Source organism: Plasmodium knowlesi (assembly GCF_000006355.2).
Source record: "Plasmodium knowlesi strain H genome assembly, chromosome: 4".
Taxonomy (NCBI): domain Eukaryota; phylum Apicomplexa; class Aconoidasida; order Haemosporida; family Plasmodiidae; genus Plasmodium; species Plasmodium knowlesi.
The window spans coordinates 955891-974502 of NC_011905.2; the positions used below are offsets into that span (position 1 = coordinate 955891).

Below are 18612 nucleotides of genomic sequence, written 5' to 3' on the forward strand. Positions count from 1 at the left end.
AAAACAAAGCGCATCTACGCAACGTGCAGCCAGGAAAACACGTACCGTACAACGCATGTATAGCGCGCGTACTTGGTACGTATTCTTGTAAAACCCAAACAAATGGAAATTACAAATGAAAGGTTGGCAGATAATATCGTTAAAGATGCGCTATGAAAAAATGAAACGCAAACAAACAGTGGGATAATAAGGAAAAAAAGAAAAAAAAAAAAAAAAAAAAAAAATTCCAAGTTTGTTCGTATTTTTGGTATTCTTATTGTATACAGGATGCCTTCGCGCAAGTTGCCAATCTCGAGGTGGAAAGAACAAATGATGCGAAAAAAAAAAAAAAAAAAAAAAAAAAAAAAAAAAAAGTAGCAAACTAAGGCGCCCAGGGGCAGAAGCGCATGTGCGTCAGATGTAGAAGTATATTCTGTATGTTATATATGGTTATGCGCGCAGGAGGGGAGTCGGAAAAGTAAAAAAAAAAAAAAAAAAAAAAAAAATTGGAAATACTTCCCACAATGCATACTTTCCGACGCCGACCACAGCGAAGTACATCACAAGTATGCACGCGTATTTTATGTACATGTATATGTATCTTTTTATGTATTTTTATTTATTTTATGCTATTATTTGTTTGTTTATTTAGCAGTGTGCCACCCGGAAAACATCGGCCCCACTGAGCCGTTCTGCCAAGTAGCCAAAAACGTGCGCAACAGAAATATCCAACAGAGCAGCGTGCAGGCAAAGTGGTTCCTTTTTCACCCCCCCAAAATTTTGAAATTGTGCAGAAGGGCAAAAAGAAAAAAAAGAAAAAAAAAAAGAACAAGTGAAATATCTCTAACGGGAAGAATCATAAACAGAGGGACGATTCCCCTTCCCCCGCGCGTGTGGCATACCACAACCATACGCGTGCTAATCAATCGGGCATAACCGTATGCTCATCCAAACAGAAGATCCCTCCAAGAAGTGCTCCAATCAAGATGAACAAGAGTAACAAGGGTGGGGCGAAGGGCACCACCACCAGCGCGAAGAAGAAGCCTACGCAGAACAATGAGAAGAGTAAGGGTGGGAAAGGTAGCGGTGTCCCCAGCGAAGGGAATAAAACGACAACCCAGAACGAGAACGAAAAGAGGGAGTGCGCCGATGTGCAGGCGGTGTACAAGGAAACAGCCAACAAGGCGGCTCCAAACAAAGCGAGCATCAACAACAAAGCCAACAAGAGCAATGGAAACGGCGGGAAGACTCCCGCGAAGAAGAGCAAGAAGAAGGTGGACAAGCTAGATCTCATTCTGAACGAATTCAAAAGCCAAGTAAACGAAAAGGAACCCGCTCCAAATGGCCAATGCGCAGGAGAAGACGAAGCAGAACAGGTACCGACGGAAGAGAAAAACAAAATAGACTTTGACGAATTCGAAATTGAAGTAATAAAAAAAAACATCACCCTGAAAGAACACCTAATGGAGGAGCAAAATAATAGCCACATAAGATTACTAAAAAATTGGCCCCAAGTAGAAATGAGCATACAAACGAATCCGCCAACGGTACCAATCGAAATGGTTTACCAAGGGAAGGATTACCCAATTGGAGAAATTCAAAATTATAAACATGTCCTTAGTGGAAAAACACTGCAAGAAAAAAAAGAACTAGAAAAGATAAGTTTGGATTATTATGAAGATTTAAGAAAAGCTGCGGAATGTCATAGGCAAGTTAGGAAATACATACAGGCGTATGTCCAACCGGGAAGAAAAATGATAGACATAGTAAAGGAGACAGAGAAAAAAACAAAGGAGTTGATTTTATCACATAAGTTAAATTGTGGTTGGGGGTTTCCAACGGGCTGTTCATTAAACCATTGTGCAGCTCATTACACTCCAAATTATGGAGACGAAACGGTTCTAAAATATGATGATGTATGTAAGTTGGATTTCGGAGTACATGTTAATGGGTACATAATCGACTGTGCTTTTACCATTGCTTTTAACGAAAAGTACGATAACCTTATTAAGGCTACGCAAGATGGAACCAACACAGGCATTAGAGAAGCAGGAATTGACGCCAGAATGTGTGACATAGGAGAAGCTATCCAAGAAGCTATCGAATCATACGAAATAGAATTAAACAAAAAAATTTATCCTATAAAAGCCATTTCAAATCTCAGAGGGCATTCCATTAATAAGTATATTATTCATGGGGGGAAATGTGTTCCCATTGTAAAACAGAAAGAAGAAAATGAAATAATGGAAGAGGGAGAATTATTTGCAATTGAAACTTTTGCATCCACTGGAAAGGGCTATGTTACACATGGCAATGAATGCTCCCATTACATGAGAAATCCAGATAAACAATTTGTACCCATTAGATTAAATTCTGCAAAAACACTATTAAAAGTTATTAACGATAATTTTGATACCTTGCCATTTTGTCATAGATGGTTGGATGATTTAGGACAGAAGAGACATTTTATGGCTTTAAAAACCTTGGTTGATTTAAATATCGTGGAACCCTATCCTCCCTTGTGCGATGTGAAAAACTCCTTTACATCTCAAATGGAGCACACCATTTTGCTGCGCCCCACATGTAAGGAGGTTTTATCTCGAGGGCCAGATTTCTGAACTTTTAGGAAGGCAAATTCCCAGTGTAGAACACCTTCCCCCTTTCCTTATGCACAATAACACCGTTGACATTATAGCAGAGCACTTTTCTGTGACATTATTAACCTACGTTTATTCGGTACAAGTGGTGCTATACATCTATTGGGGGGGAAAGAACCTCCAACAAGCTGCACATTTTAAGTACACCTTGTCTGGATGAACCAGTCCACTACGATGAAATGTCTCCTTCCCCCAACTGTGTGCCTGTGCTGTTTCACACAAGGGGGTTGTTAGCTGTGCACATATTTATCCTATCAGGTAGGCGCTCCAACTCCGTGTGAGCAAATATCAACGGAGTGTAGCATAAAATAGTATCAATTTTGTAAATTATTTCCGCGCCTATTAAAAAAAAAAAAAAAAAAAAAAAAAAAGCAGTTTCCCACTCTTTTTTTTTTTTTTTTTTCTTATTTCATCCCAGGGGAACCGCACGCGCAAGGCGTATGGAAATACGCCTGCTCCTTGCACCCATCGCAAGGCTTATCCGAAACTATTTTTAACACCACCGCACTGTATATCCCCAAGTACCGCGCGTCGGAAACATTGTTGGGGAATACACACAGACACGTCAAATGTCACAACCCAATTCGAAGCAACTCTCAACCAATACTCTTAGTCCATTTTTTAATAACTTATTCTTTTAGCACCGTGGATTAAAATTGCGCAACGTGCTGAACGGAGAGCGACGGATCCATTGGGGGTCCTGCATCGCGCCTACACGAAATGGTAGCACCAAATGGCCATCCGAAATGGAAAACCAAACCCTTTTAACAAATTTTTATTCTCCCATTTTTTGGAAGGCTTGGATATTAAAAAATTCGTGTGTTACAGAAGACACAAAAAAAAAAAAAAAGAAAAGAAAAAAGAAAAAAAAAGCATAAGTACGTAAATAAATAAATAGGGGGCAATAATGCGCACAGCGGCATCATACATGATCACGCAGTGGCGGCGTAACGATCGCGCAAGGGCCGCTTGAATGCAACTCCATGCACATGTACCAACGCAACATTACGAATAGTTATTAATTCCACTTAAAAATAAAACAAAAATTGAGATTTTTGAAACATGCAGCTTTGGGAAAATGACAACGCGAGGGAAGCAGCCAAGCGGGGGGGGGAAAAGAACTAACCCGAGGCATACTCACATACACATGTGGAGCAACTTTTGCATAGAAGCTAGAGACATATGCACCACAAGAATGAAGTATGAGAAGGCACAGAATTAAAAAAAAAAAAAAAAAAAAAAGTAGAGAAAAGCTCCACCTTTGAAATGCGCTACATACATGTAACATGCGCAAGTTATTAATTAAAATTGATAAGACTATACACACACATATTGGTTAACGGTAGTGTTGAGGGAAAGATTAACCTGTACATAGGAACTGATATATCACTACGCACAGAACAAATATCATAACATTTCACGGTCATATAAACATACGCGGTCATTATTTGCTATTTTTGGATGCCATTTTTTTTTCCAACTCCATCTGTTGCTGAAATTGCTGTCTAGGGGTTGGTGTTGTCTTACGGGTCAATACAAGCGAAACGACTTCTATAATTGCTAGCAGGACTCCACCGACGATTGCATTCCTCGATGCTGATCTCCAACCACCCCTCATGGCTAAAACACCACCAGTGAAAAAACCACTACCTATGGCATTCCAGTGGTCTTCCTTTTTCCGTATATATTGAAATGTACAATCGAAGCAACTAAATGTGCCTCCCCACACGGCAAAGTTACCTCCCAGAATTGGGGCCCTCATGCGCCCGCTGTACAAAGCACCACTTAACACATCCCCCTTGGGGCTATTTCTTGCGCCCTTTAAAAAATGCCATATGTACCCTCCTATGCAACCCATGCCAAAAGCGCCACCCATATCTTCTATAATTCTGTCAGGGCATGGTTCTCTCGCTAAGTCTCTTTCTTGTAACATTTTTTAAAACATATCACTCAAAAGGGAAAAAAAAATAATAATAATAAAATAAAATATATGCCCCTTTTTTTTCTGTACAGGCAGCTTCTGTTATAAATAATACGATTGTGCGATGGTGATTGAATATTCACTCCTCAAAAGGCGGAAAAGAGAAAAAGATATATATACATATAAATGAAAGGACTTCCGTTATGTGTGCAAAAGGTTCGCATTCATTTACATTCCTACACAACGGTGTACCACTGTGTTTAATTTTATATGTTGTAAGATCATCCAACACTTTAATACATTTCTTCGTTTGCGCTCCAATTTTGGCTTCTTCAGAAATATGTTTCTTCTACTTGGGCAGTTTATGCATTAAAACACTAACGGGAAATGTTTTACAAGTTTGTAAAGCGAAGGACGCTTTTGCAACGAAATTTACAAAGGTTGGAAAAAAAAAAAAAAAAAAAAAAGGTCGAAGTTGTTTGTAGGAACTTTAGCCATGAAATCAAGTCACCTCTTTTTTTTTTTTTTTTTTTTTTTTTTAAACCGCTTACTCCAATATACGCAACTTGGGTGTAGTTCCACAAAAGTGTCATTCCGTGTACCTTCTTCGGGTATAGATGCACCTATGGGTAACCTTATCTACTCTATAAATATGGTACATGATGCTTAACACGGGGCGGGGTTCACATTCTCCTCTGCGCAAGCACTCCTGGGCGTTCGTATGAGCATACATACATAGGCATATACACATATACAGGTATGTATATATATATATCTACCCATATGTTCGCTCCGCGCGGTGTGCATACGTTAAAGAGAAATTTTTTCCCTAAGAAGAATCTCTTCTATGCCACTAAATCAACTTCTGTTATTTGGCACGATATGCGAAGGGTGTGCTACCACAAGAGGTATTTGGAGCGCTGTAAAAAATAGCGTAGATCACACAGATGGCACAGTGTCGTACACTTGACTCAGTTGTCACCGTGTTCTTTACACAAATAATTGTACCACCCTGTGGCACATTTAAAACGCCCAGCTTGGCAACGTGAACTTATCGCCTTCTCAGTGGGGACCACTTGAAGTACTCCCACGTAGATAAGCGTTCATTTCACTCAATTGTAAAATCTTGCAAAGGTATCAAACTTCCTCTGCCGCATCAGTTTAAAAACAAAATTTTCAATTCGCTTAAAAAGGGTTTTAATTTTAAGTACTGTATGCAAAATCGGCATGAAAAAAAAAAAAAAAAAAAAAAAAAATAATAAAAATATAGGAATTTTTTCTTTTATTTTTCTTTATCCTTCTTACGTAAAGGTGAATTTGTTTATTTTTATTGCCCCTTAATTTCTTATAAAGTTGGGATCTATATATGACTGTATGCGCTTGGGTTACCACTGCAGGGTTAAGCGGCGCGCGCAAGAACATATGTACTCAAGTAATCCTCCCTTTTTTGAACGCCACAATTACCACTGCATACAAGGTGCCGCAGAAATGTATACTGCCCATGTGCAAGGGTTGTGGCTTCTACATCACCTTATATAGTAGTTATGTATGCACCCATTTTTAACACTTTTTTTTTGGGTGCGCAGTCAACAGTGCCCTACAAATGGCGGCATACCCACATACATTCCCTCGCTCCTACAGTTTTCTCCTCAAATGGGAGCCTACACTTAGAGGCATAATTTGCTTGTCGAAAAGGCCTACACGCACATGAATGTCAAATGAATGGATAGAACGAAGCAGTACATTTTCACACCATCATACATATTAGTCAATTGGAAGGAAACGAAATTTTCACATAACCACTTTTCCGCTTAATAGTCATCCCGTCGCCTTTTTTTTTTTTTTTTTTTTTTTTTTTTTTTTTTTTTTTTTTTTTTGGTGCAGGTTGAGTGTACAATGCTCAGATGCGCATTATCTGGGGCGAGACTGACTTATGCAGAAAAAAGTTAGTGGGAATGTGCCGCAACGCACAAATACATATATATAATATATATGCCCCGTACACGTACATGAATAAATGTACATTACTGGTATCAGTAACCCCCCCCTCGTCGTTTTAATTCTTTTTAAAATCGCAAAAATGTGAAAATTTTACGAAAGCATGATGTCATAGGTTATCATTTATCATTCCGCGCAAATTCAGCACCTCCGAAACATTTTTTCCTCACGTGCGAGTGAACTGAGAAAACTAACCACACAGTTGCCACGCCACAGTTTTAACGTTAAGCAGTGTTTCTCCCATCTGTTTTTGAAACAACAAAATAAATAAATAAAATAGCTAAAATAAAGGTAACACCCAATTGTAGAGCCTTTCCTGCATCACCGTTAGTGGATGAACCTTGCTCATAATTTTCACACGTGCCTCCCCAAGCGAACATCTGAGCGTAGCTCTTTTCTGTGTATATAGTTCGGGTTACACGAAGAAGCAGCCTTTTTATACCCAGTGAAGTATACCACACTGTATCATATCCACACTTTAAACACCACTTTTGAAAAAATGAATTTCTTGAAAAGAAACGCTACAAATATCTGTAAAGGAAAAGTCTTGGGAAAGCACCTGAACACCTCTGTGCAGGAGCTAACCAACCTGAATAAGAGAAAGTTTTCCAACATAATAAATCTTGGAAAATATGGGCAAAGGTACCAAGCCACCCATTCCGGTTCTATTATTGGAGCAAAAAGATTTGCTTCAGGTGAAGCGCAGAAACTGTCCGAAGTTGTAAAAGCAGAAGTGCAACATGAGAAGTCGAATTATGAGGCACCAGATAATATTAAGAAGTTTTTGCAGACCTCAGGATGGAAATTTGAGGAACAGGAAGGAGATGTTAACATGGTGTTAACCAAAAATGTGGATGGAATGAAAATTATTATCGATTTTCAACTTGTATCCCCATTTCAAGCCGAAGGAGAAAATGAAGCGCAAGCAGAAATGACTGACTTTTCTGTCACCGTTGAAAAGCCAAACAAACAAGGAGGCATTACCTTTTATTGTACCACCTTACAGAATGATGAGAAATTCAGATATATGATTGGAAATGTTAAGTATTATAAAAATGAAGAAGGAAAAAATTCCGTTTCAGCTTATAATGGACCTGAATTTGAAGACCTCGATGACTCCTTACAAACTTCGCTCGACGAATGGTTGGCGAACTTAGGAGTAGACTCCGAGTTGTGTGATTTTATCGATTCCTGTAGCATTGACAAAGAGCAAAGAGAATACATGTCATGGTTACAGAACATTTCGAACTTTATCGAATCTTAATTTCTTTCCCTCGCCCCCCTCCCCACTTTTTAACATAAAATTGTGTGTACGAAACACGTATTAACTATTTTTATATATATGTGTACAGACTGACATCTCATATCATTTTCCCTACATGGTATGCAATGCCTATGTTATGCATTATATAAATTGTTAAGTGCCACAATTTATGAGCTCACCCACCTCCTTTAACAGTTTATTTTCATGGCGAAAATTAACTGTATTTTTTAAATTAACTACAACAAAACTCATTTTTAAAGAATTATTAATTTAAATTGTTGTCTCAGCTTTTTTCTTTTTTTTTATCCTGTATTACATCGCCCATTATGGAAGCATGCTATTGTACTTCTTTCTCTGCGAACGGGAAGAATACACATAAAAGCGAGTTCCATTTTTTGCAACATCATGCGGCTTAAAAAGGGAACGTGAAGCAACAAGGCGAAAAAAAAAAAAAAAAAAAAAAAAAAAAGTTCACTTTTGCATGAACAGGTCAGGTAAACATGGAAAAAATCTAGCCATTTTGTGTTCTTTGTGTATTTTTTTTTTTTTTTTTTTTTTTTTTTACAGCTTTTTTTTTTCTTCTTCATATAGAATGTAAAAATTGGTTGTTTATGTAATGAACTGGCGAGTTCACTTACTTTGCAGGTGTGTGTGCGTTTTTTCTTTTTTTTACAACGGTCCTGTATTACAGGGTGTGCGCTGCTGTAGCATTTAAAGGAGGTGTAAAATGTTCAATTTTTCTTTTGCGGAATAAAGGCAGTTTTTCTCTTTAACGCAAAATAGGCGTTTTCTGTCTTCCATTCAATGCACACAGCTTTCCCAATACATACTTCAAACATGGAAAACGTAAGCAAAAGGGACATCCTTGTGAATTATTTAAAGCTGTGCAACAAAGACGATATGGCAGAAGCAATGATGAAATACTGCGATGAGGACCGTGGGATAGTTTTCAACAGGCACCCGGCCAGAAACGAGAAAAAATTTGGAGCGATCTACGACTACAGTGCTTCTTCGCAGTCCAAAATATCAAGCGCGACGAGCTCTTCGCACGATTTAAAAGGGTCAATCGAAAAAGGGATCAATCAAAGCAATCGAAGTCGTCAGAGCATAGTGCAATCCAAATGCTTCTATAAGAGTAAAAGCTCTCTGGAAAGTCTGCAAATAGATAAGCACCCAAGCAGTTACATACCATCCAGCAGAAAACAGAAAGTGCAGGACATAGTAGTGCAGAGGAATGACCCCATTTCAGATGTGCTGGATGACATGTGTGAGATTGTAGCACCTGAAGGAAAGGGCAAGTTTTTAAAATTTATAGGGGAAAATTACGTGTACGTCTTGCTGGAAAATGTACGTAAATGATTGCCTTCTTAAGCATTCACAGTGCAGAGGAGCGTATACATGCTCGCACTAAATTCTGTTGCCTCTGCAAAAATGCCCATGCAGGAATGCGAATTAAGAAAAAAAATAAGATAATCTCCTCTGTTTGGAAGAGCGCCATAACAATTAACATGCTAATTGTTGCCTATTCTAGGGGAATGATTCTAACAAAAATATGACTAGACCATTTTTTCATTGACCATTCTATGTATCCCCGGCGGCGATCGCTGCACAGTGTTCGTAATAAGAAAAAAAAAAAAAAATTTCTTATTTCATTTCAGGGCACATACAATTGCTACCCCATGGACCTGCTCAAGCTAAATCGATCCTACCTAAAGACAAACGCAATGTACAATATTCGTTTGAACTACAAAGACAGGGCGTTAAATCACACTAGGAATGTCTTAAAAGGTGGAACAGATTATTCCTTTCTATTTTAATCACTCTCTTCCAAATATATTAGAGCAGACATTCTTTTTTTAATCTCCCCCCTCCCCCTAATATGTCCCATTTTTTATGCCTTTTAAAAGTGAACCCAAGTTATTTCCCCCCCTTTTTTTTTTTTGCAGGTAAAAATGCTTCTTTGCAGCGTAAGGAGACCCCCTTAAATGAACAGAGAGGATTTTCCAACGAGTTCGTCGCATTTCCTGCTCATGCGAACCATTTGAGAGACTACATAGTGAAGAACGACTTAGAGGAAGAAAACATTCCCTTGAGGAACTACTTGGAGAATCACCTGGAAAGTCACGTAATGCGTCTTCCCTTGAATAATTATGAATCAGGTGGAGATGAACCTGACAGGAGCCACGTAACGGGGCACCACAATTTGGTAATGTGCGGCAAAATAGGGATCCCCCTAAATAAACATACACATTTCGTTTTTCGCGGAATAAATGGCATGAGCAAAAGAGCGTCATTTTCAGGCGACTTCAATTATTCCCACTTATGCCCAATTTCATCCGAATCTTTTTCGTTCCTTTTTTACAGGCTAAAAAGATAGTTAAAATTAGATCGTTAAATAGTAGGTATACGTTGGAGGGATCCACGTGGAATGCCCCCATGTATCTCAAAATTGCAGGTGAAGAAAGTTCCACCCCTTGCTGCTGACTCAAACGAAACTAATGCTTTCTTTTTCCCCTTGAAAAAGATTTGTTTCTGCATTCCATTTTTTTTATTCGCATTGTTAAGCACGCAGTGGACATACTTCGCAACTTGTTCACTTTCTTCATTCCTTCCATCGATACTCCAATTGTTTTGTGGTATAGTTTTTTTTTTTTTTTTTTTTTTTTTATCTTTCATTGTGGGTGCTGCAATTTGACTGCATAATTCTGTCCCAAAGGTGCTTCAGACCACTCTTAAAAAGAGCTGCACATTATTTGATTTATCGCAATTGTTTCTGATTCGTGTTGGCCAGGTACTACCCCCCCACACACACGCCACCAGCAACAACAGTGTACACCACGCGCTTGCCTCGGATTGATGTGTACATGATGAATGATTAACAGTTAACATGTAGGTTTGTGCTAACTTTCTCCATCATACTGGGTACCCCCATTGGGGCTTACGCTGGTTGCTACACGTGGCCTGTATAGCTGCACACATGAGGAGGTGCACGACCATTGCTAGGGACGCTACCACATCACCCCTTCACCTTTTTTTTTTTTTTTATTAATAAAACTCATATGAGAAAAAAAAAAAAAAAAAAAATGTGTGGACAATTTGATATTATTTTGGCCTCATCTTCAGGAGGTATTCACTATGTTGTAGCCACATCCCATCCAAAGTAACAAGACACATCCTCGTTATTCCCGCAGGTGTAACGCACACCAAAAATTATTTTGCCGAGAAGGTGGATTCGCTCTCTCTTGCTACTGCACAGCGAAGAAGCACCAACCTTTTGAATCCACAAAGAATTCTCGCCGTCGTACATCTATAGGTTAAAAAAGTGCTCCGGCGTTGGGCTTATTATCCGTTACCTTTGAAACATGTAAGGGCCACATGTAAATATTCCTTTGCGCACAAAAAAAAAAAAAAAAAAAAAAAAAAAAAAAAGGGAGAACAGTAGAAATAAACGAGGGTAATTTTTCTTTTTGCAAAATATGCTCCGAATGGAATCAACAAAGCTTATCATACATCTGTACAAAAAGGGGCGATGGAAAAATAAGTCCCACATGGATGACTAACCGATTTTCTCCCCTTTTCAAGGTGATAAATATTACCCTAATTAGGGGGATAGCATCTGTGAGAATAATATAACCCTTCCATGTGTGGAATACGAATTATTGAACAGTGGAGGGGTTAACCTCTTTTTCCTATCCGTAGTTTCTATACTGGGAAGAATGCCCTGAGATGCCCTTCTACCTGAAACGCCCCCTTTTCAATTTTTGACATGACTAAGCATAGTTCTGTCGCGTGGTATACTCACCTCCTCTTTCCTTCCCGCCCCTTTTCCCCTGTGTCCCCTTTTTGTGTATGTGTGTGCGAATATTTGCACTTTGGCATAGCTCACAGTTTGCACCTCCCAGCTGCAAGTGAACATGTGCCTATACAGAGTCGTCTCTTTGGGGCATTATGCCCATGTACGGAACGGGCTCGAAAGGGCAGCCTTGAAGAGGGCATTGCAGAGTAAGAGGTTCTTCAACACATTCAACAAATTGAGTGAAGCAGAAGAATCCTTCATAATTAAGAAGGCGAATAGGTACATGAATTATGTGAAGGAAGGCCAGGAATTTAAAGTAGGAATGTGGCTGAACACATGCAGCCTGTTAATACTGGGTATGATAAGTATAGGAGGTTACACCCGCTTGACCGAAAGTGGGTTGTCAATAACACACTGGAAATTTCAGGGCGTAAATTACCCCAAGGATGAAGAAGAATGGATGCGAGAATTTGAGAAGTATAAATTAACACCGGAATATAAACAAGTACATTATAATCTGTCCTTGGAGGATTATAAAAAAATTTTTTTTAATGAATGGCTACACCGAACATTTGGTCGTTTTATAGGATTATTTTTTGTCGGAGGTGCTAGTTTTTTTTTATATAAAAATTATTTAAAAAAAAGTATGATTAAAAAATTGAGTGTCATTTTCGCCTTAGGAACATTTCAAGGATTTGTAGGTTGGTGGATGGTTAAAAGTGGGTTTGAAATTCCACAGACAGAAAATAAAACCCCCAGGGTTTCTCCATACAGATTAGTCTTCCATCTCTTCTGTGCCACCGTAACCTACAGCTATCTTTTTCTAAATGGACTCACGTTGATCGAGGTGGGCAAACTAAGGAAGCTATTTGCCAAGAGTCAAATAGCCGAATGGCCAGAATTTTTACGAAATCAATTAATACACGAAACGTATGAACGGAGAAACATTACGAGGAGGACCAAGTTAGGCCTGCTCTCTTTTGCCATTCTCGTTCTTTCTAATATTATGTATGGAGGCTTTGTGGCTGGGAATGATGCAGGGTATGCCTACAACACGTGGCCCAAAATGTTAGACAAATTTATTCCGGATGATGTGAAAAATTTTTATTTGAACAAAAAAAGGAAGTATGAGCAGCTGTTTGAGAACACAGCCCTGGTGCAGTTTAATCATCGAATGCTGAGCTACTTGATTGTCTTGAATAGCTTCCTCTTATACTACTGGTCACAGAAAATGGCACTTAGCAAGAAAACCAAACGCCTCTTCATCGTGTTACCCTTCATCACAACTGCCCAAATGCTCACCGGCATAAGCACCCTTGTGCACCACGTGCCTGTCCACCTGGCTCTGGTGCACCAGTTCGGAGGCTTCTGCATTCTGTCCACTCTGCTTCACTTGGCCAAGCGGGTGTTCCGCGTGTAAGTAGCATATTTCTGTGCATTTTTTTTTTTTTTTTTTTTTTTCCCCCATGTTGACTCCCCCCTCCTCTGCGTCGCCTTTAAGGCAACTTGTCAAAATGGGGTACAACACAGGGATTCGCTTGTTTGTGCTTCTTCCCCTTCCAGTGATATACCGTGGAGGACGCACATCTCACTTGGTCTTTTTCTTTTTAAAAAAGGATTCGATCATCAGCTGATTTCTGGGCTGTTGCAGGGAGTGTTTCTTCCCTTTTGAGGAAGTATTATTTTGTTGCATTTTCTTCATTTTATCGTCCTCCTTCATTTTGCTCAATTTTTCCTGTATATCACGGGGTGTGAGTTTTTCAGTCAAAGACCAACTCATGAAGCCCTTGACAATTAGCCAAACAAAAGTTCTTAAATTGGATCCACAAAATTTGTAGTACTTTTTATTAAATTGTATAACATATGAGTCTACCAATTTTTTATATTCATCATACACATGGATTTGTTTCAACTTATTCTTTTTAACTTTGGATATTGTATTCGCATGGAGATCCATGTCAGCATTGTGTTTCTTTAAAATATCCTCCTCCACAGTGTGTGCATAATCAGAGAAAATAATTTTGTTCTCAATAATATAATTGAATAAATTAATACATTTAAGATTGTAAAAATTTTGAACTTTTTTTAAATTCGGTTTGAAATAATTCTTACCCATTTCATAACATTCGTCACAGACATTTTTTATCCTCTCCTTGATGTTACTTACATTTTCGCTAAAAATGAAAAAGAAATTTTTCCTTATTTCGTTTTGTTCCTTCTTCTCTTTGTCTTTTAAAACATTGTCTAGGTAATCCCCCAGTGTGGTATACGTGTTACTGGTGGAATTTTGATAAATGATACTTATGAAGAGAAAAATTGCATCGATGGGATAACAGAAAAAACTGCAATCGTTTTGCACAGCGTAATTATTTATAAAAAGGGACACGCAACTTTTGTTTATTTTTTCATTTTCATGTTTTATTGACTCAATTTTGGGATTGTAGTAATTCCGTTCCAGCAGGTAGAGGAGATTGTTCCTTTCATTGTAGTGGTATAATACACATTTATGTGGCTCGCTTATGCTTGGCAATTTGATGAACCTGTAATTTGTCACCTTGGCTTTTTGTTCTCCCGCCTGCTCGCTCTCTGGGGAGGAGAACAGGTGGAACAGAAACGCATTCTTCCCATCCTCCATCGTGCGGAAAGGAGGTCGGCAAATTGACAAGGCAAATTAACAAGGCAAATTGACAAGGTAAATTGACCTGGCAATTTTGTAGGAACAAAATTCGCGGCATATTTTTTCACTTTTTATCTGCCTCCCAAATGCCTACAAATGGGGATCCTCCCATATTAAGCTTGCCTCACATGACGACCTGCGAAATTCCGTGTGAATTCCTCTTCCCTCAGGCGTGGGGACCTCATGCCACAAGTCGAAAGCGCGTGCATATGTATATGTACCATTATGCGGAAGCGCAAAAAATCGGGGGAGCCTTTGCCCCGCAATGAGGCGTCTCTAGCGGGACATGCGCGCGGTCAAAATAGCCCGCAAAAAATAGCAAGTGGCCAATTAGGCCTCCCCCCAAGGCCATGTCTCCATAGGTTCCAGAAAAGAAATGTAACATAGGAGGATCTATATAAACGCAAAAGTAGGAATGATGACTTCAGAACCTATGCCTATGCGAAGACAAACTCCATATCCAGTGATTTTTTTATCCGCCTTAATTACGTTAGGTGAATGAAAGGGAAATGATCCTCCGCGCTCACTTTACCCATGTAAGACCAAATCCAGTAACAGAACCTCCCACACACACATGTGTGTGGATACCTATATGGAGAATTTATTTCTATGCCCACCTTTATCGGTAATCGCCCTCGATGGAAACAGAAAAAAAGGGCAAGAGCCAACAGAACAATAGGAACAATTTCGCATGTAAAGTAAAATGTGCAAAAATGCTCTAACGAAATATAGTCAGTAAAAAGGGAAGAAAAAAAAAAAAAAAAAAAAAAATTGCACTCTTTCAATAAAGAGGTAAAATGTTTGTGGCTTTATTCTATCCTGTTAGTGTGTTCTTTTGTGCAGTCTAGTTCACTCTGTCAACTTTGTCACTTCTAACGCACAGTGTATCGAGAAGGAAGGCAAGTCTTCCTTACATATATATATATATACACACACCATTCTTAGCAAAACACATGTACATGTATAGAAAAGGGCTACATGTATACGTGTGTTTGCGCAAGAGGTGATATTCCCAGTTTACCCCCTCTTGAGGAATCACACACAGAATTTTATTTTAGCATTAGATTGCACGGCATTATCAGCTGATTCCTCGTGTGCTTTTTCAATTGGCTAGTCTTAAACTTTTTTTTCCCTCTTTTTATTTGCCATGAAAAGTAGACATGTTTGTTCTAAACGTAGTGGAAAAAATGGAACTGTAATGTGCCATGCTTGCACACTTATGTAAGAGGAAGGATAGATAGGAACAATGAGGGAGGGGCGACTGCACTGCCTGCCTTGCGCAAATTTGACCAATGGCAACGAATTGGGACCAATGGATAAAAGAAAAAAAAGAAAAAAACTTTGTACTGATTTGTGGCGTATACCTGTTCAGTTATAGGGATGTAGCAAAATGAATTTTGTCCAAATGGGATTTGTCAAAATGGCGGAAAGTCATCCTCCCCTTGAAAATGACAGTCAACATGGGCACTACCTCGAAAGAAAAAAAAAAAAAAAAAAAAAAAAAAAAAAAGCGCTCTAAACCTCGCTCAAAATGCCACACAGACAGCGACGGAGGTCAAAAAATTCAACGCCCCTACGTAGGCGTATAGACAAATGAAAACAAAGGTGGGCGTGTGGATATATGTGCTTATGGAAGGCCCTCATCCTTTACACACCCATATAGCACAAAAAAATCAATGTTACCAATTTGTAGGACATGTTTTACTATGCCTAAGCTTTTGAGCTGCAAGAAAAAAAAAAAAAAAAAAAAAAAAAAAAAAAATGTCTACAATTTGGTACTTACAAAAGGGAAGTACAAAAATTTCTATCTAAACAAAAAAGAAAAATTTATATTGTTAGCTGTATATAACAAATTGAGCCAATTTTAATGGGAGAAAAACTATTTAGTCTGTAAGCAGTTCCTCGAAAAGGCAACAAATCCGGACTTTCAATTGCTATAAAAGGGTTTTACACACCCCATTGTTGTACGCTATTTTTTTTTTTTTTTTTTTTTTTTTTTTTTTCTTTTGCACACCTTTAAAGAAATTTTAAAATAATTAAAAGGAAACTTGTCGAGCTTCACAAAACTGCAACAACAGCACTTTTAAGTGAAAATAGCGAAAAGGGTACCACTGAATCTGTGCAGTGTTTCAAACATTTCGTCGTGTCATCCTTGTTGTGCCAATCAGAGCAAAAGTACAAGTTCCTTGGTGGAATCGAAAGTTTGTGTCTGTGATTGTCCCGCTCACAACCCGATTTCATAGGAACCACGCACTCTCAAATATATGTTTGTGTATGTATGTGTGTTTATACCTATAAACATTCATATAGAAGAGCAGACCGATTGGCGCTTTCCGAAACTACGTTCTCACAACGGGAAAAAGGCACAAGAGAAACGTTCCAGTTGCAAATGGGAAACATATCCAGTGGGCAAACGAAAAGGCCATTGACACTGCTTGAGCTAAGCACAAAGATTGGGGAGTACCGAACAATAAATGAGGTTCAAAGATGACTAGGCTACTCAAACGCAAAGAGAAGCATGCATATATAGACATCTGAGTACCTACTCATGAACGGAAATATGTAGACCTGTGGACGCCCCCATGCATATACGCTGAACCATGTTCACCTTTTCAGGGAGATCCCGAGATGGTCGAAGATCCCGACTTCCCACGGAAAATGATGAACGAAGCATTAAGCAAGAACATAACGAGTAAGAAAAATTCGGAAAGGGATAAGTGTCTCCTAAACATACTTCTCCAAATTTATTACCATTTTTTTTTTTTTTTTTTTTTTTTTTTTTCTTCTTTTTATTCATGATGCGGGCATCACTTTGTGCATGTTATGCCACTAAGTTCTATGCCCCCCAAATCAACCATTCATTTTTTTTCTCCTTACCAGTGGATGGGAGCACTGTCCAAGGCACCTTCGTTTATTACCCAAACAAAATGAAGCCCAAGATGTGGATAGGGAACTACAACATTTTGAACCCTGAAGATATTCTTTGCAGAAATGTGGCCGAGAAAATTGGGATGACTGAAACTGAGTGGAAGAACTATGTCCAAGCGAGGAAAAAGGAACAGGTAGAAACGGCAGAGCGTACAAATTGTCATTAATCAGTGATTACACAGTGGTTAACAGGTCGCCTTGACGCGTTTTTACCGCGTGGAACATATGGACACGCTTTCCCATATGAGTCATATAGAGAGAAAAAAAAATAAAAAAATAAATAAATAAATAAATAAATAAATAAAACTCCCTTTTCACCATACCCACGCAGGAGCAACCTGGCAATGTCCAAATCACCCCCAACTTCGATTCTTCCCCAGGAGAACAATCTATGTCTTTAAAAGAAATGATGAAGAGAGGAACTGTCGCACCTTTTTATAGCGAGAATGGAGAAGAATTTCCATCATACAGTGGACCCCCAATTACCACTGACCCAGTTATTTCTCATAAAAAATATAAAGGAGAAAAATATCAGTACTTTGATCAACAACCCCATAGTAATAGTTGCATTGTGAAAGATACTGGATCTGACGAGGATATATATTACGATATGAATAGCACAAGAGAAGGCGAAGGAGAACTTCTCTACAAAGTGGACAACGTAGCGACGGTGGAACAAGCACATGTGCCGAACAAATACAAAAGGGGTGAGAAAACTGGGGAAGAAAAACGAGAGCACGAAAGAAGAAAATATATACAAAAATTAAACAACGAAATTAAAAATATAAATGCAGAGCAAGAAAGGATAATTAATGAAAAGCGAAAAGATTTGTTCGCTTACTCAAAGTCCAACACACGTCAGCTCCATCCTGCACAAAATAGCGCATCTTTTGGAATGAAAAATATAAGGCGTTCAACAAAACAGGATATGAAAAATATTATCACGGAACTAATAAATGATAACAACAAAACAGGTACTTCCAAAATGCATTCTTTAAAGAAAAAGAAAAAGGAAACGTATGTCGATTTGTCCTCCATGAGTACAAAGGGAAGTTTGGAAATGAAAACATCATCTATTGATAAGGATATTTCATTCAGTAAGAGGGTACACACGAAAAGAACCTTGGTGAAATGAGCATCCCCGATAAATGAAAAAAAAGGATTAACTCTCCTTTAAGCGACCTTCCATACGATTTGAAGAAATTCTGGCATATGAGATGTGCGCCTTTCTTTTGCTCGACACACATGGTACCTAAAAATGTATACTTTTCTTTTGTGAATTTTGTTTTTTCCGTGTGGAGAGGAGAACTACGTATCTGCGTTCCCCCCCCCAAACACACATTTTTGTCCACACACACCGTGACTTTGTTCGTTCGCGTCTTATTTTGTCCA

General features: G+C 38.7%; 7 protein-coding genes across 7 annotated transcripts; 5 read left to right on the forward strand and 2 right to left on the reverse strand.

Annotated features, from left to right (window-relative positions):
- Window positions 1-965: 965 nt before the first annotated feature.
- Window positions 966-2597, forward strand: PKNH_0421200 (methionine aminopeptidase 2, putative; the record flags this gene model as incomplete). The annotated part of the gene is made up of 1 exon (XM_002260630.1): window positions 966-2597. The coding sequence occupies one exon, from the start codon at window positions 966-968 to the stop codon at window positions 2595-2597; it is 1632 nt and encodes a 543-aa protein (XP_002260666.1).
- Window positions 2598-4080: 1483 nt separating this feature from the next.
- On the reverse strand, window positions 4081-4569 carry PKNH_0421300 (mitochondrial import inner membrane translocase subunit TIM17, putative; the record flags this gene model as incomplete). Its single annotated transcript, XM_002260629.1, has 1 exon — window positions 4081-4569. One exon carries the CDS (start codon window positions 4567-4569, stop codon window positions 4081-4083), a length of 489 nt encoding a protein of 162 aa, XP_002260665.1.
- A 2485-nt stretch (window positions 4570-7054) lies between these two features.
- On the forward strand, window positions 7055-7819 carry PKNH_0421400 (mitochondrial acidic protein MAM33, putative; the record flags this gene model as incomplete). The annotated part of the gene is made up of 1 exon (XM_002260628.1): window positions 7055-7819. The coding sequence occupies one exon, from the start codon at window positions 7055-7057 to the stop codon at window positions 7817-7819; it is 765 nt and encodes a 254-aa protein (XP_002260664.1).
- Window positions 7820-8656: 837 nt separating this feature from the next.
- On the forward strand, window positions 8657-10303 carry PKNH_0421500 (conserved Plasmodium protein, unknown function; the record flags this gene model as incomplete). Its single annotated transcript, XM_002260627.1, has 4 exons — window positions 8657-9166; window positions 9478-9607; window positions 9766-10025; window positions 10184-10303. 4 exons carry the CDS (start codon window positions 8657-8659, stop codon window positions 10301-10303), a joined length of 1020 nt encoding a protein of 339 aa, XP_002260663.1.
- Window positions 10304-11733: 1430 nt separating this feature from the next.
- PKNH_0421600 (cytochrome c oxidase assembly protein COX15, putative) lies at window positions 11734-13035 on the forward strand (the record flags this gene model as incomplete). Its single annotated transcript, XM_002260626.1, has 1 exon — window positions 11734-13035. One exon carries the CDS (start codon window positions 11734-11736, stop codon window positions 13033-13035), a length of 1302 nt encoding a protein of 433 aa, XP_002260662.1.
- A 168-nt stretch (window positions 13036-13203) lies between these two features.
- PKNH_0421700 (ribonuclease H2 subunit B, putative) lies at window positions 13204-14250 on the reverse strand (the record flags this gene model as incomplete). Its single annotated transcript, XM_002260625.1, has 1 exon — window positions 13204-14250. One exon carries the CDS (start codon window positions 14248-14250, stop codon window positions 13204-13206), a length of 1047 nt encoding a protein of 348 aa, XP_002260661.1.
- Window positions 14251-16681: 2431 nt separating this feature from the next.
- PKNH_0421800 (conserved protein, unknown function) lies at window positions 16682-18355 on the forward strand (the record flags this gene model as incomplete). The annotated part of the gene is made up of 4 exons (XM_002260624.1): window positions 16682-16771; window positions 16909-16984; window positions 17173-17354; window positions 17552-18355. The coding sequence occupies 4 exons, from the start codon at window positions 16682-16684 to the stop codon at window positions 18353-18355; spliced, it is 1152 nt and encodes a 383-aa protein (XP_002260660.1).
- Window positions 18356-18612: the final 257 nt, after the last annotated feature.